The following is a 23888-nucleotide window of genomic DNA, read 5'->3' as shown; positions in this document are numbered from 1 at the left end:
CTAATAGTATAGCTCCCTTGTGTCAGTCAGTTATATAAAGCAAAATAAACCATGGAAAAGGTTACTTCAGAGGTCAGCAAATTTCTGTACTTTTAACTAATGACAATGCATTAAATAAGATGGAGTTGTGGTGTGATGCTTTTGCATTTTAATTAGCCTTTATTCAGGGAATATACCTCATGTTGGTGATATCAGGACATTTTAAAAATAAATTGTCTGTTTTATTAGCTGTTCAAGTCTCCACTATTTAATTTCTTCTATTAATTGTTGCCCTATAGTGCCTTGCCACAGTTGTTGAGCGTTGGCTGAAGTTTCCCTTATACAATGTATCTCCTGCAGTCTATACCCTTATTTTAAGATTGATTGGAGGAGAGGCTCAAAACTGTTTTTGAAAATTTATTTTACGAAAGCAATTTCTTAATTTCTGCCTTTGATTTGATACATAAATGTGCTATATTAAACCAGTATGGCACCTTTTCTGGGGTATAAAACCGTTGTGGAATAAACTCTTGCAGGTTACATCTAAATGGATCCGTAAGATGAGCTTCATATGTGGCTTTTGCATTGAGCACATAGAGGTAGTTGTGCAGGTATTCCATATCCCAGATCTTGAAAGCGGGAGAAATGGCTGGGTTCAGCTTCTAAAGGTCGTTAATGTATGCTAGCTTGATCCCTCCTCCATTTGCATTTCAGGAGAAACTGAACTGTCAGTGTGCCAATCAGTAAAGGGCAGCAGACAGCCATAAACGATGACCTCTTTTAAAAAGTTCAGCAATAGTATAAAGTCATAGCAAGCAAAAGGGTTAGAGCAGTCAATTGTTACTTATCTTCTATAATAATACGCCTTACTGCTAATCAAATCCTAGCACTCTCTTAAAGGATATCAGGGCTTTACCCAAGCTACTGCACACTGATGAATGGCAGCAATCTCAGATGTTATATTGCTCCTTAACAGGAATATTGCAGCATACGGCACATCATACAGGGTTATTGCTGTCCAAGGGAGACTTGCATAATGGACTAGATAGAGAAACAGTCTAGCCCTGTAACCAACAGCCAAAAGCAAATGTCTCATGAAGATTATCAGAGTGGTTCACTTAGTGATACTTCCCCAGAATACTCTCCAGCCTCCAGTAACTTACAGATCTAGGACTTCTTGAGGTAAAGATAATGTCTGCCCTTAAAATATTTCTTCATGAACTCATCTGTTCTTCCACTGAACCTCTGTAAACTTCTAGCATCATAATATCCAGTAGCTAAATAGATTTCTCAAACAGGCTTCTTTCTTCTACCTTTTTTTCTCTCTGGGACTTTTGTATGTGCTGAGGTAAGCAGTCTCCGTCATATCTTCTGATTAAGTCTACAAGCTTAATCATAAGATACAAAGGAGACTGCTTGCGTCAGTACACATCAAAGCATAATTAGCGTGTTCAGAACTTTTTAACTATGCCATTTCTTCAAGGTTTAGATTTTATAGCAGAAATGTTCTTACCCATGCATTCCGTGATAGAAATTAAGCTTAGGTTAGAGGTTAACTGAAAAGCTGGTGGTTGAGGCAGAGAAGAACCGTTTCCTTTAAAGAGGAAATTATTCCTTTTATAGTGAAGCCCTAAGTTGGGCTATGGTGAAGATGGAAAAAAATTCAGATGGGAAAGGGACAAGAAGCAAGGTCCTTAAATTTGTATTTTCAAGTCTAGCATATTAAGACCACATAAGACTGGATTATTTTAAGAGGTGTAGGGAAACTTTACTGGTGCCTGTTGAGAACTTAGTTTGACGTAGGTATGACACTGCTGCCCAACCGGTTGCACTCCACATAACTTCTGGTGGCACCTCAGTGTTACAGTGACTTGGTTAAGCTGTGATATCAAACTACTGTGAAAGATATGTGGGTAGTTACACATTCGTTCTGAATGCATGTCTTTGAGAATTTCTGGGTAAGATCCCCAAAGGAGTCAAGATCCGAAGTCCCTAGTTGTTTTAAGTAGGTTCCATCTTTGACCCTTTTAAACCCAGTAATTTAATATTAGGTCCATATGTGTCCATAGGCCTAGCCTCTATTTTTGGCAAATGCACTTGTGTATCCAGGCTGCTCGCCCAACAATTTTGCGCAGCAAGATTATGCTAAATATCAGTAGTCAGATGTAGTGATTTTAAATAGTAGGAAAGATTCTTTAGATGGAGAGAAACCCGTTAAGCTGATCCTGGATAATTACTAAATAGGGAGACAGGACATTAGCCTAGCTGAAAATGTAGCTTTTTATTTGTTACAAGGGAAAACATTTCTGAAGGAAGCATGTGTTTTTTTACACACAGCAGAGAAGTTACTCAATTTTTACTGCACTATAACTTGTTTAATGTTTTAAGTCCCTTAAAAGAAAATGCAGTAGTAAAACAATATAATCAAAAGATCTAAATATTGTAAAACCTCTATATCTTCATAGCTATGTTGTTTATTTATTTGATACTCAGTAAAAGACTCGATATAGTTATACTTCTGTGATTATAATTGACGGTGACAAAATACATCACTCAACACAAAACTGTGAGGACACCATGGGAAGAATAGGTGCCCTACCATTTGTGTAATAAGGTTTTAATAGTGAGATAATAAGAATACTTATTTTAATTGTTACAGTGCATTAAGGTATTCTATTAGTATTGTGAACTGAGAGTTTGAAAATGAAATAGATTAAAGGAAAAGCCTCTCTTGCTTGTGTCTATGATCATATTCTCTCTTGCCTGTTCCTTACTTGTCCCCTTTCTCCCCAACCCTGCAGTCCTTAGATGACCTCTCAAATGTCCCTTCTGATGAGACAGTTCAAATCCATGCATACATCTCAGATACTGGTAAGTGACTCTATGACAGTCGCTTGCTTCTTTTCTCTTTTCAGCTCCTTTTTTTTTATTATTATTATTATTATAGGCTCTTCAAACCCTAATTATTTCCCTTTTTTTTTAAACCTCATATAACATTTGAATTCATATTTTCCATTAAGTTATTGTAATGAAAATCCTTACAGAATTGCTATTTCAGTCGTAGACTGTATTTCTGTACTTCAATGTAATTTAATTTTTGTTGCATATGTTACTTGTAATTATTTCTCCAATTGTAATTCTTGGGTGTTTACTTCTCTTACTATAAAATCTTCCCTTATCTTCTTGTGCTTCCTCATTGACTTAGCTTCATTTGAGGTAGTTACTTCAATCTTCACAGTGGGGGCATTTTTGGATGTTTTTTGAAAAATTTTTACTAGTAATAAGTTAAAATTTTATGTGCATGAGAGTACATAATAAGTTTATCAGATATCATTTGTAAATGGCCTAGTTAGGCAGGATTCCACTGGGGTAACTAAATTGTGAGTGAGTCTTTTGGACACACATTTTGTAGAGTTTATGCAATAGACTTTTTTGAAATTACACATTCATATAGCAGAGTTGTGTTATGAGCTAGAATTCAACTACTTGACACTTCAGTTTAACTCTGCTATTTTAACCTAGTCTGCAAGCATGCTACAATCCAATAGTACCTTCGTAATCAGCTCTCAGCCCTCTTCTGTCTGAATTTGCTATTCAAAGAAGTGAAAAATTCTTTTAAAAATTAGGATTCAAAATTTTGCTTTTTATTTAAAATGATAAAGATACTTATTCTCTGAATTAAACTTAGGAGTTGTATTGTTTTGGTCTTTCTAAGGTAAGGTAAAAAAGGGTAAATTTAAAACCACGCAGATAATGTTTCATGTATTATCTTGATGGCAGCACTCGCGGATAGCTGTCAGCTTGATTCTGTCTATCCGTAACACTGCAGCTGAATGAAGGGATGCTTAAAGGCTTAAACTGAAAGATAAGATTAAACTGGATATCTCCTTCTTCACCTGATGCTTGAATGAGAAATAAAAGTCCCTGCCTTGTGGATGCTGTGGACAGTCTTGCATCTGTGTGCAGGATCCTTTCTTCTACCTGTTTAGTACAGGCAGGGTATAATACAGGTCTGGGTATACCAGACCTTCTCCATGATTTTTGAGGATTCACCTTGCTTTGCTTAGCAAAAGAAGTGCTGGTTAGGAGGCTGTTACCTAAGCAGCCTGTTAGGGGGCGGCTGCTTTTTTTTCTCTGCCAGTCCTGTGGTGCTCCTAAAGGTGCAGTTCAACAGCATCTCCGAGTTGTGGTTCAGTGGCAGCACGGCAGAGTGGTCAGCGTGAGGTTAGAGGATGAGGTTTGCTCAGAAGCGCCTGTGGCTGCCAGGGCTTCCACATTCAATTCTCTGGGCGGTCTTTTGGCAGTATCCTGACTGCCTGCTCTTTTCTCTTGGGGTTCAGCATTCATTACTCTTTATCTAGAGGGTAGATGCCAAAAGAAAGGGTGGTGATTACACCTTTACTAATGTGCACGTGGCTAGTGAGTAATTCTTACATTGTCAGCAGTTGTCCTTCTCCTAAAGGTGCTTACTGGCTGCTTATGCCTCATTCCCCCCTCTACTTCAGAGAAGTCAAGATTGGAAGCACAACAGAGGTTAGAGCTGATGATTTATTAAGAAAAGTACATGTTATAGAGCACCGGTGCATTGAGAAATTCGCAGACTGTAATGAAGAAGGATTTTTATCTTGCTATTGAAATACTGTATTACTTGGTATTGGTTCCATACTTAAAGATACACGCTGTTGCCAATTTAAATGTGTACACACAATTTAAACTGTATACACAGTTGTTTCTAGGCTATTCTGTAGACTAAATGGAAATTTTTGAAAAATAAATTCTGCACTGGGGTTGGGAGGAAAGTGCAAGAGAAAATTAAAATGTGCGATGGAGAACAAAGGTCTTTGTTTCTGTTCAAGATGGCTATCTTTTTTTTTTTTTAATCTGCAATTGACTTCTCTATAAAATGTGTGTGTGCATGCATATGTATCTATATATGTGTGTGTGTATGTATATATAGTTTCTGTTGACTTACAGAAACAGTGGCTGGCTTATGTGTATGTTATTGTTGATAACAAACTGCTGATGTTAATAAGAAAATTGAATGCTTGCAACATTCTACTTGTCAGTGCTATCTTTTGCCTTTGAAGTTTACTTTGGTAGATTTTTTATAGCACAAGTAGAAGGTATTTTGCTGACTAGAGTTTTGTCTGATTTTAAAACTGTTTTTCACCCATATCTTGAGTTCATTAGTCTAAAATTATTTTTAATAGAAACTATTCATTGTTCTTAGAAGCTGCAGTGTTTTCTATTCTTTGTCCATGGTTAGCATGTCAGTGAAACTTGTCAAACTTTTAGGCTGCTTAATCACTATAGATTAAACTTAAATTCCCATAGTAAGTTTCTGGAGAGTACCACTTATAAAGGGCTTTGGATAAAGGGATGGCTTTACTCTTCTGCTTACATGTCCATTTTTGTCTCGAGTCTGTCACTTCAGACATTTCTTCACTTCACGTTTGTGTCCTTTCGTCTTCCTTTCTTCTGTTTGTTCTCTTTTTATTTTTGTTTTTAAACTACTAGTCTATGCTGACTATGACCCATATGCTGTGGCAGGAGTATGTAATGACCATGGCAAGACATATGCACTGTATGCTATCACGGTCCATCGGCGAAATCCAAACAGTGAAGAGACATGGAAGACATACCGGCGCTACAGTGACTTCCATGACTTTCACATGAGGATCACTGAACAGGTAGTTCATCGCGCAGAAACCTTTTAGGGTTTCTTGGAAAGGTATTTTTTTCTGTGTGATGGTATGGCACGAGAACTGACTTTCTCAAAGTGAACTGAGATGTAGAGTTATAGTAATACATTATTTTACATTAAATTAGATTTGTTCCACTATTATGGATAACAATATCCGCTATGTGTACCACTGTGTGATAACATGTTATTTGTACTGAGCAGTTTACAGGTGCCCCTGTGTGCAATTTAGTAACTGATGCTTGTATCATTGCTTTAATAAAAGTAAGTGGAACTTGAGAGGGATTTATTTGTTTGTTTGTTTTCCCTTTGCTTAACTTTACTTAAAAAGGTTCAGGTGGAAGGAGTGTTGATCTGGAACAGTGGCATAGTTCATTTGTGGTATTTGTCACAGAGATTAGGAAATAAAAACTGAGCTTGGGAAATAGGCATTTAGGTTTTAAGTGAAACGTTAAGGATCGGTGGAGTCTTAGAAGGGACAGCTGTTAGCAGTTCTGTGTACTGCTAGACAATCTGTCTTTTATTGCTCTGCTTGTGTTCTCAGACTCTTAACCCCCATAAAATGAAAGAAGAAGAAATAGAGAGACTTGTAATTCACCAGCTGGTACAAAGTAGAACCTGCTGACATGAATAAGTGTCAGTAATGCATTGATTTTAAAAGAATAGAGTAAGATGCTTTTAAACCAAATCTTTGCAGCGTTTAGACTGACTGCATAAACCTTTTAACTGGTAAGAAGTGTGGGATTATAGCCCTTTACTCTGTTGTTAGTAGGGAGGCTTAGAGAACAACTTCTGAGCAGGTAGGTTAGCACTGTGAAGTCAAAACAATAGCAAAAATGGAAATAGCATTATTAAAAATAAATCATTGAATATTTGTTTTAACAAAATCTATCTTTTCTTTAAAATTCTGATTAACTTACAGTGCTGTCAATAAATTTGAAATATCACCTTTTTGGACTTGTCTTGAAAATGGATTTTTTTTTTTTTAATTAATCCAAAGAATCCTTGAACTATTGAAACAGGTGTGGGTTCCTTGATGTTATAATGAGTTAATGTGCTAATATGGGTAGTCATTTAAAACTGACCTACCACTACCTGACTGGAGGAAAAAAAGGACAGCAGCAGCACTTTTCCAGATGATAAAGCTCAGAATTTTCTTGTTGCTAAATCCAGTTTCCTTGGATTGAATTTACTGGGGAAAAAAACATAATTCTGGAACATTAAGATAGCAAAAAGTAAAGAAATTATTTTAGTTCTTTGTAGTATCTCAGAAACCCCAACAATTTTGCTTTGATTTGACAATAAAATTGACGTTTCTACTGAGTTTCCAGGTACAGGAACGTCACTGGAACACTGAATACCCCTCTTCTTTTCGAATGTATATTCAAGTTGTTTTTATAAATTGACTTCTTAAGGATAAAGGTTAGAATCTGTTACTCAAAATTAATAGGAAGGGCAGAGATTATTGTTCATGTTTTTCCAGGAAAATTAGTACTTGATCCAAAACAGAATTGAAGCTACCTGTGCATATTATTTGTAAGGGCTTTTTTTCTTTAAAGTACTGTATAGGTTCACATCAATTTTGTTAGTTAGTAATTTAAAAACTATCATTAGAAACTGATATCTGTATTTAAAACAGAGGCTGTTCTTTGCATAGATTGCTTCCATTTAGGTACAGATATTCTAACGAAACCTAGATTCTCTCTTCGGTTGCTTTTTCTCCCTGCGTGACACACATCCAATAGAATGGGATTGGTAAAGTTGGAAAGTTACTCTTTGCCTCCTCCTGCAGGCCATAAACTGTGTGCAAACTATATGATCTTACAAATTTTAATGATGTCGTCATAAAATGACGCTCTGCAGGGACTAAAATGGAGTCAACCGCTCATTTAAAGCAATTTAAATGTGATTTTGTAGTCTTCTTTAGAGAGAAGAGCATATCACCTTTTCCCAAGTTGGTTCTTTAAGCCCAGATACTGCAGCTATTTTTTCTTTACCCCCTAAAGAATCTTAGTTATTATGTAGGGGAAGTCTGGATTCTGTACTTGAATATAATCCTGATTCTTCAAGTTTTATTCTTGCCACATTTATTGCTGTGGGTTGTAGCAAAGATGTTATGTTCTTCTTCAAAGTGTTGGGGCCTCTTCTTTCTCCTCTGCTTCACTGGAACACCCTTTCGGTGGGTGGAACTATGGAATGGTAGAAGACACTTCAACCAACGCCAGTCATTGTTGTTACCTGAAGCAAAGGCGCAGGTGATGGCATATCAAGCATAGTGTTACACCCTGTGAATAAATCCACTCCATCTGCTCCAAGAACAACTTAGCTCTTGAGCAGCTCCGTAATCAGTAGATTTGATCAGGAGAGGAGAGGGAAGATGCTATAGAAAGACTTGCAAATTCTCTTGATATATAGTCATATCCCTACTAACTTCTGCCTAAATATCAGTGATAAACTTTGAACCAAAATCTTTTTGAATAGATGTGATGACATATAAACAATTTGTGCAGCACTAGCCTGAAAGTAAATGTCTATTTCAAAATAGTGTTCTGTAATCACTGGAACCTAATATCGCATATATGTTCTGAAATTAAATTTTGCCCTTGACAGTCTTCTGACAAGTTATTGTGGCATTTGTTCTTGACTGCTTGCCTTTAATTGGGACTTCTCCAGGGAATATGAGTTATGGAACTAATACAGAAATTATATGTCAGGTGTTATGTGGCAGAGGAGATTAGATGACTGTAATGGTTTCTCCCATTTCTGAGCTTACGTGGTGGTATAAAAATATTTTAAATATAGAACAAAAAAAAAGGAAAAGTTGTTGTGTTTTTTTTTCTCACCCCGCAGTTTGAAAATCTTGCAAATATACTGAAACTTCCTGGCAAAAAGACATTTAACAATATGGACAGAGAGTTCTTGGAAAAAAGGAAAAAAGACTTAAATGCATATTTGCAGGTAAGCTTTTATGTTTCAAGATGGTTTTTCTTTTCTTTTCTTTTCTTTTTTAAGTTGTATTTTCAATTGAAGTTTTTTTTCTGAGGTATTAAACTGCCTAGCTGTTCTTCTTTTATTCCAAAACGGCCGTCTTAGGTGTGCCGGCTGAAACTAAATGCCAAAATTAATTTGAGTAGTGACAGTAACTAGAAGTGAAATAACTTCAGGAACTCTCCCTGATCTATGACAGGAAGATGCAGATGCTCAATTTTGAGATATCCAGGGATTCAGAAAACTTACTAATAGAAGTAATTCATCCAAATAGATTAAGAGGAAGTGTATCCTACATAGCATAGCGGAGGAGGTTTAAACGTGATATTAGCTAGTAAGTTTACCTCTTCTGGCTTGTTCTGGTTTCTTTTCAACCCTTTCTGTCTTGGCTCCTCTGAGTTGGTGAGGTTCCAGCTGTGTTGGCTTTTGAGTGCGTGAAGGCTGCTGACAACTTCTATTACTCATGTCTGTGTTTACCTACTCTTGTGCAGTAATGTAACAACTGACACGGCATCCAGGCTGGGTTATGTGCAACAACTGCACAACTTCTCTCTTCATATTGAACCTCTATCTCCCCAACCCTAATAAATTCAGATGTTTCATTTTGTAGTAGTTTCCCAGTCGTTTAGCACTGAAGTGCACTATCTGACTCGATGGACATGTAAACAGACATTACAGATTCTATCTTAATAATTTCATTCAGAAATAATGAAACTGAATAAACTATTGTGATAGCTAACTGCTCTTTTTAGAGCATATTAATATTTTTCCTGTGTAAGATAAGTGCTGGTTTTTAATAAATTCATGTATGTATTTTAGTTGTTGCTGTTTTGTGCTGGTGAGTTTTTGGAGAGGTTTGAGTGGTCGTAAAGATTGGTGTTTTTCTGTCCGAGGCTATACTTAGCATATTCGTTAAAATTACGGGTGATGATGAAGCAGCAAGTTGTTTCCACCCTTGGAATAGTGTAAAGTTTTAATAAAATTTAGGGAATGAATGAGAAAATGCATTACAAGATGTAGTGTCTTTCTATGCATATCTGAATTTTGATTGTGAGTGATAAACTTCTGATAAAGTGAATGACATGGCCTTCGTTATTTATTAAAAAGTGACTTAAAACTTCTTTTACTCAGCTTTTGTTAAATCCTGAAATGATGAAAGCTTCTCCAGCTTTAGCCCATTATGTATATGACTTCCTGGAAAATAAAGCCTACAGCAAAGGGAAGGGAGATTTTGCACGGAAGGTAAGAATGTTATTCATCATCTATGAAACCTGAGTGGAGAATTTATTAGTGTGATGATTGCATTAAGCATAGTGGTTATAAAGCGATATTAAACTTTACAAAACAGCTTGCAAGTGAGTTGCTTTAATATTGTGTGAGGGAGTGACAACATGTCTCAGGAAATGAGAACAAATAGAACCAAAAATGTAACATTTTTAGAGCAGGTACATTTATTTGTGTGACAAAGAAATAAAACTTTATAATTGGACACTGTATAATGCACTAAGCCTTTTTAAAAAGCATATACATTGCAAGTTGCTTTCTGTCAAAGACATTTGTGGTATTTTTTGTAGTCTCATTCCTTCTAATTTCTTTTTCAATTCTTTACTCTATATTTGCTGCTGTTACCACGCTCTCTGCTCTTCAGCCCAGCAGATGAAATGCATTTCCCTTCCAAAGCTGCTGTTATTTAGCCATGTAAACGTTCAGAGCCATTGGTCAAATACAGAGATCTGAGCTGTGCATCCTTTTTGTTAGGCAGCAGATCTTTCTTAAAGCAAGTAATTCTTTCTTCAGCTGACCAGTACATGTGAGCAGCTGCTTTGCAAATTCTTATAGACTCTTAGAGTTATTCCTAACCTCTAGTGATTTTTATATAGTAAGCATCTGCAACTATATAGTTGCTTCAAATTGTTCTAGCTACATTCCTTAAACTTTTAACACTGAAATAGAGTAAAAAGCTCTAATTTTAGATTTATTAAAGTTTACGTAATGACTGAATAAGATTTGCTTTCCAACTTTATTGGGTTCTTCACAGTCTTATCTTTGTAACAGCATTAAATTAGAATATGTGCATCTGGACTGAATTTAAAATATATACTGAAAGAAAAATTGTAGCACTCTTCACGGAACTACTTTTTTTTGTTTGTTTTGTGTCTGGTGTTTGCCATGACAGTGAGTCGTAGTACTCTGATGTTATGCGAAAGAGGCACATTTCAAAGGAAATGAGTTGAAAGCAAGAAATGAAACACATCTGGAAGAAGTAGGCCTGGAGAGGAGAAAGTTCACTAAATGGATAAGAAAAGGAAAAAGAATTCAAGCTATTAAAAGCTGAGGGACTGAAAATGGAAATGAATCAGGAAAAAAGATCTGTTGAAAGATATCAGTAGTTACAGTAGGGCTTTAAGAAAAGAGATATATAAGTGAAAGTGAAGCTGAAACTTTTCTCTGCATTCTGTAGTGAACTTAAGCAATTAAGAGTTGTTCTTTGTATTATTGTCCACTAGAATAGTGTGATACTTCTCATAGTGTATTCATGTACTAGTGTCCTCATAGGTTATGCAATTCTGGTTAAACATCTTCCCCTTCAGATGGACACATTTGTAAACCCACTGCGTAATTCTATGAGAAATGTATCAAATGCAGTCAAGTCTCTCCCTGACAGCCTGGCAGAGGGAATGACTAAAATGTCAGACAACATGGGTAAAATGTCAGAAAGATTGGGACAAGACATAAAGCAATCATTTTTCAAGGTAAGAAAATATTCACTACGTACTAGTGAATTACTAGGAGGCTAGCTATCACCTCATTTAAACTTATTGTATACTATAGTGAAGAATCAAGACTATACTATAGTGCTAGTCACTAGATAACAAAGCAATCTGTTTTATACCTACACCTTTGTAATAAAGTTCAGCAGTCGTTGTACTACGAATGTGGAGTTCTGTTTGCTATTAAGTAACACGTTAAAAAATAGAACATGAATCTTGAAACTCAGAATTAGGAGATAACCTCTTCTCTGCTTATTCCACGCTGCATTCTCTTTTTAACTCAATTTTTTTTCCTGCCTATCCTGCCGTCTACTGCTGTTATCTTTTTCTCATCTGATACATTTTTAAAATATAATACCTTAAAAAAATGAAGAGTGATAGCAAGGTATGCTACCTAGAAGTTCTGTGAAAGTAGTCTTCCTAACACATCCATCTTACCTGCCTTTCCCTTGCCCTCTTCTTTCTTTATGTAGCTATGGGCAGAAGCTCTTCTGGTCAGGAACTGCTGCATTTCTTATTAGCAAAACAGTTATCTCCAGTAACAGAGATGAGTTAACCCTTAAACCATGAAGGGGAAGAATGAATCGGGGGCTTTTTTTGGAAAACATAGTTATTTCAGAGACAATTACTGGGTCTGGACTTACTCATTGGTACTAGCTGCACTGTTGGGTGACTAACAATGTATCTGCTGTTGTACTCGCTGACAAGTCCGTGACCAGGCAGCAGTTAAGTTCAAGAAGAAATATCAGTCCCATATGACTTTATAGGTATTTTTTAATTGAAGTACTGGTCACTTCAGAAAACACAGGATAAAACTGTTAATTTTTCTTCCAGTTTGATACAGTTTTTGATTTTTTTTGTTTGTTTATTTTTGGGGGTGTTTTTGGACTAAATATACATGTGGATGGTTTTAACAGAGTAAATTTGAGAATATGTACAGGCTTGATTTGTTGGAAGATTAAATGAGTACTATGTATATCTATATCTCCTGTGCCACGTGACTGACATTTGACTAAATGTTTGGTTTTGATTTTCATAACGAAGTTGGTTATGAAAATTGATCTGATTTATTGACATTCTATAGTATTTTTTCCCTCTTATAAGCACTACCTTTTTCATTATAGGTGCCTCCTCTGATCCAGAAAACCTATTCAGATCCTGAACATTGCCGGGTTGCAGCACCAATTGATGACAATGTGAGTCTGACTCTTGTCCTGTCGAAGATGACTCCTCTAAAATCAAATTAATGAATTGCTTATTCTGTGTTAAGCTACTTGTTTGGTTTTTTTTTTTCTGATGCTACACTAGGCACTTACAAACAGTGTTTAATTTTTTTTAGGAAATTAACATAGTTCCATCTGAAACTTAGCATCTGTTTCAGTGCTGAAATGGTTTGCACAGTACTGCAGTAACTTACAGTGTATGTACTGCTGCTTCTGTAGGACTTTTCTTTCTCTCCTTCTTCCAACTGATGTCTGTTCAAAGATACTGTGGGGCCAGAATGTCAGCAGCACTTTATGAAATCTTGGTTTTGAGGTAACTTTTTAGGAAACATTTATGTAATGGGTCAGAAGTAGTTTGATGTGTTTTTACAGAAAAAACTTTGAAATATGTTTCTAAGTAATAAACCTTCATTATGTGGATGCCTAAAATACATAAATGAGTAATAATCGAAACCTGAAAATGAGGTTTAAGCTCTGGATGTTCTCATAAGCTATGGTATTTTGCTATTGGTTTGACTGAAACATTGATTATATATGTGAACAAAATTGAAAAAAAAGCTTTAACTAGAACAGAAAGGCCGTAAGATTACCAGTGATTTTATGCAGTTTGCTATGGTCATAAATCTGCACCTGTTCTGCACCTCACATTTCATTTTTTTTTTTTTTGGTCACATCAAAGCATTCCAGTTTGTCTTCCTGTGCATAACTGCTGTGACGGCTTGGTAAATGTCTTTTTGCTTGAATAACGTAGGACGTGAGTTCTACCGGTTTTCTTTTACCATTGTTTTTCCATATATCAGACTATGTGTTTTTAAGTTGTTTATTAAAAATGTCTGTCTTCAAACTCCTGAGGCTTCTTGTTTTTCACAGGCAAAACAAAATAATATAGATTAAATACATGAGCAGCGTTTCCATAAATATTTCATTGATCTTTTGTAAAATGAATAGAAGCCAGAATTCTTGATTGCAGCTTGTTAGCTTCTAAGTAATATTGAAATCTGTCTCTCAGAAACACTTGAAAATAATATTTTGAAACCTTTCAACTGTGAACTGCTATTTTAAGGTATGTTGTTCACAACTTAGAGTCACCAAATCAGCTTGTTGAACAGAATTTTACATTTCTTGTTTCTTAATCTTGGGGAAGCAATACTACGTACGTGATGTATGTATGGCCTTATTACATCTCCAACAGAATTATGAATCCACTGTCGGTGTTCCAGTTGTACCAAGAACATAATTTGTATATGCATTTGAAATGACAGTTCTGACCCTATAAACTCACTCTGAAGATAGATGTACTCATGCACTCTACCCAAAAAAAAGTTATGCAGCTGTGAGTTCTTGGGTTTTTTTCTATGGTGACATTATCAATATAGTGCCAACATGAGTAAAATAAGCAATGTTATGTTAGCTGCTGAAACTATTCTCCCAGATACAGCCACATCAGATTTAAAATATAAAAAAAAAAAACACTGAATCCTATGCTTAGAATGTAAAAATTGCAATCCAGAAACAGAGAGAAAGTGTATTCAGTCTTAATGAATTTTGCTGAGGATTTAATAAGTTTATGGTTGGTATTCCCTAAATTTTTAATAGTGCATATAAGATTTAAATAATCCAAAAATATAGAATTCCTATGTTGTATTTTAGATAAATAAGCTATGGTCTCCTGTGCAATACTTCTCTAAATAAATACTGTTTCCCACAACCCCAATAGTCTGACAATGTGTAAGTTTGTATTTTTGCATATAATCATGTGCGTGCCATAAGTTCAATAAGAAGCTACTGTTGTGTCTATAAGAAGAAAAATCAGTAATGTCAAACATGAAAATCTGCTGTCAGACTACAACATTGGGTAAACTCTCCTTCACATTTTAATATTTTAAAAATAACATGAATGTTGACAGTTCCTGCAAGCGTACACTATCCATCTTTAAAAAAATTATTTCACATCGTTACATGTTTTAGGATTTCTGTTAAAGTTGTTTGTTTTTAAACCAATAATCTATGTAACTTCTTTTTTTAAGTAATAAAATGATGATACTTTTCTTAATCTACAGTCACAAAACCACAACTTTAAATTATTTCTAAATAAAAAGTGGTTCATAGAACTACCTAAAAAGTGATATCCCACTGCTGAATTTGGCAGCATTGCTTCCCGTAAGAAAAGGTACTAAAGAAAAGGTGCCTGAAGAGTTTTCATGTTATGCTCTCGGGAGCACTGCAGCCTAAGGAGGAGGTTGGACTCTTTAGGAAGAACTTTGCTCAGCTTTGGTGAAGTAACCATTTCTCTTTAAGTCTCATTTTAAAGTTCAGTGGATTTAAGCCTAGTTTATCTGCTATTAGTCATATTATAGAAGATTTATGGAAGATTTCATACTATAGTAAACACCTAGAGCAAAATGTTTCTGTCACTGTTCTGCTTATACTGAAGCATTCGAACTGCAAAGTAGCTACTAGAAGCATAGCTTTCCCTAACTGAAATAAAAATGTATTGCTTGTGTTTTTGTTCACTTGATCAGGTGGATGACAATATTCCACTGAGAGTAATGCTGCTCCTTATGGATGAAGTCTTCGATTTAAAGGAAAGAAATCAGTGGTTAAGAAGAAATATAAAAAATCTGCTTCAGCAACTTATTAGGGCAACGTATGGTGACACAATTAATAGGTACTGTTTTTCTCTACGTAGAATTATTGTGTGAGTGAGGCCATGTAGACAGTATCTAGAAATACTTTTTGGTATTATTAAATTATGCTGTTGTAGGTCTGTATGCTTCTCCCTTTACAGAGGATCAATAATCCAAATATAAATGTGGTGGAAAACAGGCGTAACCACAAAACATTGGTGAAACACAAATTCCTTTAGTACTTGTATGCTAGAGAACTCCCACAAGACCTTTAATGTATTTATAGCAGTTCACTTTTCTGCGAAAACAACTTAATAACGATGCTGTCTGTCCTTTTTAGCCTGTATTTTACATAATACTTTTTGCTGTTAATACTGTTTATTGCTTCCTTCGCTATGTCTGGTTCCATCTATGTGGTGCTAAAAGTGGAAGGGGAAAGGGAAAGCACTGTTACGATGCTCATTCTGCCCTTTGTTATTATATATCTCCATAAATTCACCTGTATCCTTTCTCACCCATATGCAATGCAAATTAGATAAGTAACTTTTCTACCTTTCTTGTCCCCAGCGTAGAAATTCATTCTCTCCCGGTTTTCTCTTCTAATCATTTGTTTCTGAAATGTCAATAAAGAACAAAAAACGTTCTAGAAACAGGAGTGACACTAGATTGTCACTTTGGTTTAGTGCAGTGAATCAAAAGCTGTTACTTGCTGTGAGGTGAACAATAGCTTCTTAACACTTCCTTCGAGGAGTTCCTCATTGTAGCATTAACTTTTCCCCTTCACCAGCATATTTGCGATGTTTTCATCGTCACTGTTTCAGATATAGGCAGTTCTTGTGGTACCAGTTGTGATGCAGCCATGTAATAACAGCAGCACTGGCTCTGTTTCAGATACAAACCTTCCTAGAGGCCAGATGACAGGTTCCAAGCAGTTATCTGGAGAACTGTGCTTCCAAAACCTGCCACCCTATTGAATGACTTTCTGAACACTTTTTGCTGTGTTCAGGCCGTAACATTACTGGCTGAATACGTGTACCTGCCCTGCTTTCTTATTGCAGCGACTTGAGTGCAGGACTTTTTTGCTTCTAGATTGGGTACTATTTCTGCTGTTCCCAGGTTCCTCTCGTTCAGTTGCTGTAGCAGTCATACCTTGTTCTAGCAGATCCTTAAGGTTTAATGTCATTCTGCAGCAAAATTATCTTCTTCTATTTCTTAGAAAACGAGATTCAAATAGTGTTTAGGAAAATGGTCCAGGGATTATGGTGATTTGCAGATAATTGTTTTGTTTCCATAAACGTATTGGTTTTGGATATTGAGCCATGTGTATTTGATGAATGGAGATCGAGGTTTATGGTCAGTCCATATCTGTTTTTAAGATTATGAAGTAATTACCTATGTAAGTACAATAATTCAACTTTTTAATTAAGTTCTGTGCTACCCAGTACAGAAGCAAAACTTTTGCCCTTTGAATGTGTGGAGGAGAGCTCTACAAGCAAAACAAACGTACAATGCTGATGTGAGATGTAACTCTTGTTTTCCAGCATGCTTAGTATTCTTATTTGCTCAAATATAAAAAGACTTAGCCTCAGTAGTTTTCAAAGAAGAGAGACTCAATCTTAGCAGTGTTTGCCTTTCCAGTGTGCAGTTTTATAGAACCTACTTATGGAGTTGGAGAAAAGCTGAAATGTTAATTTGTTTGCCATGGAATACGCTGTAAAATGCTATGCTTATTTGTTCTTTTTTAAACAATAAAATGAGAGACACCACTGACCTGCTGCTTTGATTTTTAGAAAAATAGTTGATCATGTTGACTGGATGACATCTCCTGAACAAGTAGCAGATGCAGTGAAACGCTTCAGGTATGTCTTTTCTGATGTTAAATACGATGTACTTGTCAGTTGATGTCTAATATCTGTGTATCCTTCCTTGTTACATGAAGAAATCATTTTTACTTAATAGCATTCCACTGAGGAGTAGACCATGTTTTTTAAGTGTCTTTTAAGTGTTTTTTTAAGTGAAGAAAAATAAGAATTTGGGGTGTTCCTGTCTTCCTGAAAGGTTTGTTGTTGTTGTTGTTGTTGTTTTTTAGCCAGTCCTGACGTATTACTGTACTCTTCTACTTCTGAGTTTCACCATATTAGCGGATGAAGTGGCTTGTTTACAGGAAGCCATGTGTATTTCTTGTGCTAGAAGGCAAGCAACCATTATTACTCTAAAACCTAGCTCTAAGTTAATGCGTATTGCCTGCATGGGCAAATATAACAACTGAACTGAACTCTGAGTTTGAAAGTGGCAAAAACTGGCTAGAGGAATCTGCTGGTTACATCGTTCCCTTTCCTAAAAGTCTTAATGCCTTCTACGGTATTTGTTGAGCAAGAACGCTTGTTTGTTTGTTTATTTTAAGGGGTTGGGATGTAAGGTATGAAGTAGGATAACCTAGCAGCCAACGGGTCATACCTCACTGGACATTTGATCATTCTTTAATAAAACTGTGAACAAAAATGTGTGTGTCTTACTCAGAAAAAGAACGTCACTCACTAAAGCGAAATAGCTTTTCAAACCAAGGTATATATTTTGCATGGGTGTACACTACACTGAAACTATTTCATTCAGCTTTAGATTTTTTTTACAGATAATATAACTTTCATCAGAGGCCTGACAAAGCAATTAATACACCTAAGCCTACAGTCCCTTGGTGGCAATAGAGACTGTTTGGTTAAAAAAAAAAAAAAAATTATGCATATTTTGTGTAACAAATATGCCATGTTTGGATGTTTTTGGAAGCAGGTTGGTGCGTAAAACTTCCTTAATTTTCTTTCATGATTCTTGTACTAAAATGCAAGGAAAAAGTAGCATTCAGTAACCACTAATAGACTGAGTGTATTTTACTTCTTGCTTATGATTTTCTTTTCACTTTCTTTTTCCTGCTCTAATGTTTGAAATTTGTGTTAGGTTGTGTGCAAGTTACTTTCTAGTATTATTCTATGAAGTGGGTTTGAGGGGTTAAAAGGAGCACTTCAAGAATTCTTGATAAAATTTTAATGTATTTTGACAGATTTGCTTTTATTACAGAGATGCTTTTTGGCCCAATGGCATTTTAGCAGAGACTGTTCCACGGAGAGACAAAGCTATTAGAATGCGAACAAGAGTGGCAGGGAAAACTAAGTTACTGGAGGTAATGCCAGGTGAGTGAGTTTGCAATTGAAGCCAACCAATCCTTACCATACATTGTTGCTGGATTTAACATCAGTATTCTTGTTGAATGTTGAAATACTGAGAGGAAGTGTTGACTTATGAACTGCATTTAAATAAAAAGGTTTTTAAATAGTAAAGCCCTGAAGACTTTCATGTATAGTTTGATATTGCAACTGTAATCTTCTTAGAACCATCTCTGTATTTAGTTACACTCGAGGATTTACATTTTCTGTATGAAATGCATGTGAAATGCATTCTAGTGCAGGGTGACATCACTGTAAAATTTCACATATGTAGCACAAAAGTGAAGTAACTTTCAGAAATTCTTCCTGCTGTAAGAGGACTTCTACTTTAATAGCAGTATGTACAACAGAGGCAGCGTAACTTCGAATTCAAAGCTACATAATTAAAAAGAAAAAATTCTGGGTAAATTACTTGAAAGATATAGCATTCAGTTTAAGTTGATATTGTTAACCCAGAGGTAGAAGTTTAAATGTAACTTCTGTGTAATTATCATTTTTGTAGATGAACTGAAGCACATCATAGGCGCTGAGACAACACGAAAAGGCATTCTTCGGGTCTTTGAAATGTTCCAGCACAGTCAACTGAATAAGAGAATGGTTTATGTGTTTCTGGAGAGATTCCTAGAAACCTTATTTCCACAAAACAAGTTTCACGAGCTCTTCAACAAACTGCATTCACGGTCAAAGCAGATGCAGAGGTATAAGCAGAGACTACATTCTACTCAAGCGCCTTCCTTACAGAAAAGGTGACACTCCAAACCTATTAAGCTGGTGTATGTTTGTCCAGGACTAATTACTTGGGCAGATGCTCTGGGGCTTCAAACTCACATGCTGTTATTTCTGCACCAGTCTCTTAGTGTCACATATTAGATTATTAATGCATCTGTAAGACCTGTGGATCTTCTCATCTTCACCTGTAATTCAACCACTACCACAAGGGTTTGTGTGTATTAAATGATTTGGTGCATCTTCATGCAACATTGAGAAGAATACTGGTCCATTGTGTAAGGATGGTGGTTCCTTCTGCTCCTGAGTCGATATTTTGCCAGCAGTGAAAAGTGCCAGGCTGAGTAAAGCACAACTACAGTGATCTAATGGAGGAAAAGGATGTTTTGGCACTGGGAGATAGTGCAATGTGTGAGAATCAGGTGGGATTGTTCTACATTACGACTGTTGAGGTTCTGTAGGTCTTATTTAACATTCCTGTAAAGGCTGAGCTAACAGGAAAAGCAATCTCTGGAACAGCAGGTTCGGGGGGAGGGGAGTTATAGGATACCCTTATCACAAAAGTACATTTATTAAAGAAAGGTTGAGATAATGTGGCTTTTATATCACATTAACTTCACCCTTTGTATTTTGAAAAATAAATAACATTAGATCTTTTGGGGGTTTTAGTAATGAAAGGCAGAGATGCAGTAAAAATAAAACCTTTATTTTGATTGTTCTGTAGCTCTAAGGGCCATATTCTGCTCTTATAGCACCTGACATACATTTTGCATGTAACTTCAGCAGAGAAGGGGCATCATAGTCATGTTCAGTTGATATATTTGAACATGTGTCAATTTGATCGTTGTAGAAGGAAGGGGGGACCTGTTTCAAAGAGAATAGACGTCCTGTTAGAGGATGAGGAAATTGCACTAAGAAACAGTCCAAACAACAACTCCCCAGTAAAATCTGAAAATCGTTTGGGTGTAGAAGACTGTCCTGCTTAATTTAAAGATTCCTTACCTTTCATTGTCCAAGCCTCGTATGGAAAAATGTTGGAATTAGTTGGTTCCTCACAGATACAAGATTTCATTAAAGTCATATGCAAACATTTGGAAATTCCTGAACGCATCTCAGTGTATATATGAAAATAAAAAGGAGATAAAACTACAATATTTTTTTAAATAATCTTTTTTATTTTTTGCATAGTGTAAAATTTTAATAAAATTTTGACATCAGGGCCCCACATCTCTCTGTTTAGTTTCATCAGGTAATTTATGTCCAGTTAAGAATAATGATGTCCAACTGAATAATTCTGTTTGGCCACAGTATATCTCAGTTTGTATTTTCTTTTTCATAGTCCCCTGTAGTTTATGAGGACTACTCTCTGGGACAATAGAAAGTAATCCTATAGAGTCCTTTTTTTTTTTTTTCCTCTCTGAATGCTAAACATTATGTAGGATATAACTATTGATCAAGAATCCTTATAGTAATTTTTGTCTAAGTGGGAACAAATGGTCCTTCTATGTGAGGGAGAAACATAGGCCTTTTATTTCACGCAAGCGTTCTAAGAGGAGAAGACAGAAGGCCCTCAAAATGGGACCTGGTTAACTTGAGTGAATCCTATGTATAGATCATTTTTTCTCATGGACTCTATTCATGCAATGTAGCCTCTTATCCTACTACTTAATGGTGATCATATTGTATTGTTAACATTCTCATACAGTATGCATGGGCTCAAGTGCACTTGTTTTTTCTTTATCACAGAACTAAAGACTGTAAATTAAATCCCTGCCTTTTATGATTTCCAGAAAGACAAGTTGGAAAATGTGCAAGAGACTTTTCCCCCTTCCTCTCTGCAGGTTCTGTAGAAGTGTGGTGATTAAGTGCTGTTGAAATTAGCACATTTCTTGAGTTCCTGTGTAAAGTAATCAACATAGCCAGTTCCGGTTGTTTACTTGCCTGTATCTTCCTCTAATGTCAGGGGTGCTGTAGCATTCTTGACATCTGACTGATAAAAGATCATTCAGCAGCTCTCCTTGGTGATATAGTGAATATATCATTGATCCTACCAAATCTTATTTATGTCTTTTAAATCACTGAATTTACTACACAGTATGAAAATAGAAAGTTAAACTATTATTTTGCCAGGTCTGTGGAACCTCTTGTCTATCTATAGGTACCATGATAAATTTCAAGGAAATAGTGGTCATGTGCAAATTTGGTATTTTTTTTAATTATCTGGTACAAATCTGTACAAAAATAAAATAATATCTCTAGGAATGTGAACTGAACATAATTCACCATGTTTATTAAAGTAATTAATGAATTTATTGCATATGTATACCTATACACACACGTATATACATGTGTGTATGTGTATATATGTATTGAAGTTCTGTATTTAATTACAGAATGTGGCTTCCTAAATCATTGGTGCCTGTTGGCAAGAATCATCAGAAATGAATACTTTTTTGTTAAAAAGAGTTTGTGTGTATCTTTATTTAAATGGCTTGCCTGTTGCCCGTTTAAAATATCCGCCCTGTCAACCCATGCAGTCCATGTTCCTATCCATCTTCCTATAAAGTCTCTAAAACTGAATGTTAATGTACAGCACTTAAACTGTCTGGGTGTATCTTCTGGCCTTTGAGTGCTGTGACTGGCCACTGAAAATTGCGCCGTTGTCAACAAATGCACTTGTTTTAGCCTTAATTATTTTTAAGAGGAAATAAGCAATTGAATATTTCATTTGGTTCATCCTCAAGCTTGTGCTGCTGGTGTCTGCTAGAACTAAACAGTAAATTTTAAGTGCTACCAGAATGTGTACCAAAATAAAAATATATAAATTCAACAATCTAAATTTTAATTTTGTGCAATATTTTCATTTAATGCATGTGTATTTGAGTAACTGTAAAATAAATGAATTTTTAATGTTTTGAGGTCTAGGTTAAAAATGTCTTCTCAGCTGAACAATTTTGCATTCTGTTGTTGCATTAGTTTATTTAAGGACTTGTTTTAAAAGTCTTGTTTGTTACTCCTTGTTAATTCCCTTGTTCTGAATGGTCTTTGCTCATCTGAGCATAGCTCATATTACAAGGAAAAAAATCTACAGAGCACATCTCATGAATATAGCTGTTATAAGTTACTTGTGCATATCATTGTACAGTAAGTGTCAGCTGTGTGCCTAATTGTTCTATTGATGCTTTTCCTCTCTCTTCCCTCTCCATCTCCTTTCTTTAACAAAGAACCAACGTGAAACAGACTGCCATGGTCACTTCTACTGAATGGCAGAAACTCTGAATTTTTATTTGGAGTTTGCATTTATGTTCTGTCCAATAGAAAGCTTAAAAAAATTACACTAATAAAGTATTAACAGGAATATTTATGAGCCTCTAACTGTTGTTTGTTCTTTTAAAGTAACTCTCACCAGCGGGTGAATGTTCCTTAGGCCTGAAAAAATCAGTACAGATAATTATTACTATTAAGTGTCATCAAAAAAAAAAATCATTCCTTTGTTTTAAACACTTTATAGACTAGTTTTGATTTTAACAACTGAACATCACCTTTTCTTCTGAAGCCAGAGTGTTCTACTTTGACAGGTGGAGAAATAAAATGTTATTTGAAACAACTATTTTATTTTTTTGCCTTCAGTGTTACTATAAGAAATAGAAAACTTCAGACTTGGACTTAGAATGTTTAGTTTTGACTGAGACATTTGGCTTTGCATGAGTTTTTCCATTCTCCACAAATTGAGAAAACTGGCTATTTGTATAATGTTAATTAGTGCTTAGTCATATAAACTGATTACTAAGCATTAGTTACTAGTAATTTTTTGTTACAATTTCAACAATAGTATTGGGGAAGTAGAGCAGATCTGAGGGTGGAGGGTACAAAAATTTTCCTTTGACAGAAAGTTTACCATCAGTGTTGCATAGCTTTTTATATTTTAAAAGGCTATGTGCAGCTGTGGACCTGTATGGTGTGTGAGTTTTGTTGGTGTGTGTTTTGTGTTGCTTTTATATATTTATTTATTTTTACTCTTTATGTCTCTCCCCTGGATTTGCACCCCCCCCCCCCCCAGCAGCTGGGGCTACCATGGGAGCACAATTGTTACCCTTGTTACATTTATTCCAGCTGTTTCACATTCATCAAAAAAATGTCCTGAGCTGCAGAGGTATTAGTTCTTTTATTCTAGGGTAAAATGTTTACTGTCTTCACTGTTTTTTGCTTTTGCCACAGGATATTGATAAATCTCAAGGATTTTATTAGCTTATGGCAGATTTTTATTTGTTGGGGCTGTTAGGCTCATCCTGGGATAATTTCATGGCAAGAAATTTATTCCATGATAAATTTGTCTAGAAATTGTTAACAATATCTGCATTTGCTGAATGAGAATAATAAATACCTGTGGTTGATTTAACTGTTCAGTGTATCACATTGTCTGGTTTATATTGTTTTTGATGTCTAGTAAAAGGGTGAGGGTTGCTAAAGTTTTTTTCATGTTAAGCAATCAAAATGCTTCTACGTTGACATATAACTCAACTACAATCTTCATGTTTTGGCTCTGGAAGGAAAGGAAATTATGTAATGAAAACAATGAGTCAATTTTTGCTAAATATTTCAAAGCTAATTAAGCTTTATTTTCATGAAACACTTCTTGAAACATCTGTGCCACT

The 23888-nt window shown here is 35.5% G+C and overlaps 1 protein-coding gene across 1 annotated transcript in view; it reads left to right on the top strand.

Moving 5' to 3' along the window:
- The window catches only part of SNX13 (sorting nexin 13), a 79777-nt gene extending 57184 nt beyond the window's left edge, over positions 1–22593 (top strand). Inside the window, 10 exon segments of the mRNA XM_068935044.1 lie at positions 2781–2850; positions 5497–5669; positions 8531–8638; positions 9800–9910; positions 11260–11421; positions 12564–12635; positions 15185–15330; positions 17080–17148; positions 18362–18474; positions 19010–22593. Coding sequence (XP_068791145.1) covers positions 2781–2850; positions 5497–5669; positions 8531–8638; positions 9800–9910; positions 11260–11421; positions 12564–12635; positions 15185–15330; positions 17080–17148; positions 18362–18474; positions 19010–19257 — 1272 coding nt within the window. The 3' untranslated portion in view covers positions 19258–22593.
- Positions 22594–23888: the final 1295 nt, after the last annotated feature.

This window comes from Struthio camelus, chromosome 2 (genome assembly GCF_040807025.1).
Source record: "Struthio camelus isolate bStrCam1 chromosome 2, bStrCam1.hap1, whole genome shotgun sequence".
NCBI lineage: Eukaryota > Metazoa > Chordata > Aves > Struthioniformes > Struthionidae > Struthio > Struthio camelus.
The sequence above is the reverse complement of the archived record's forward strand: the minus strand, read 5'-3'. Positions and strand labels throughout refer to the sequence as shown.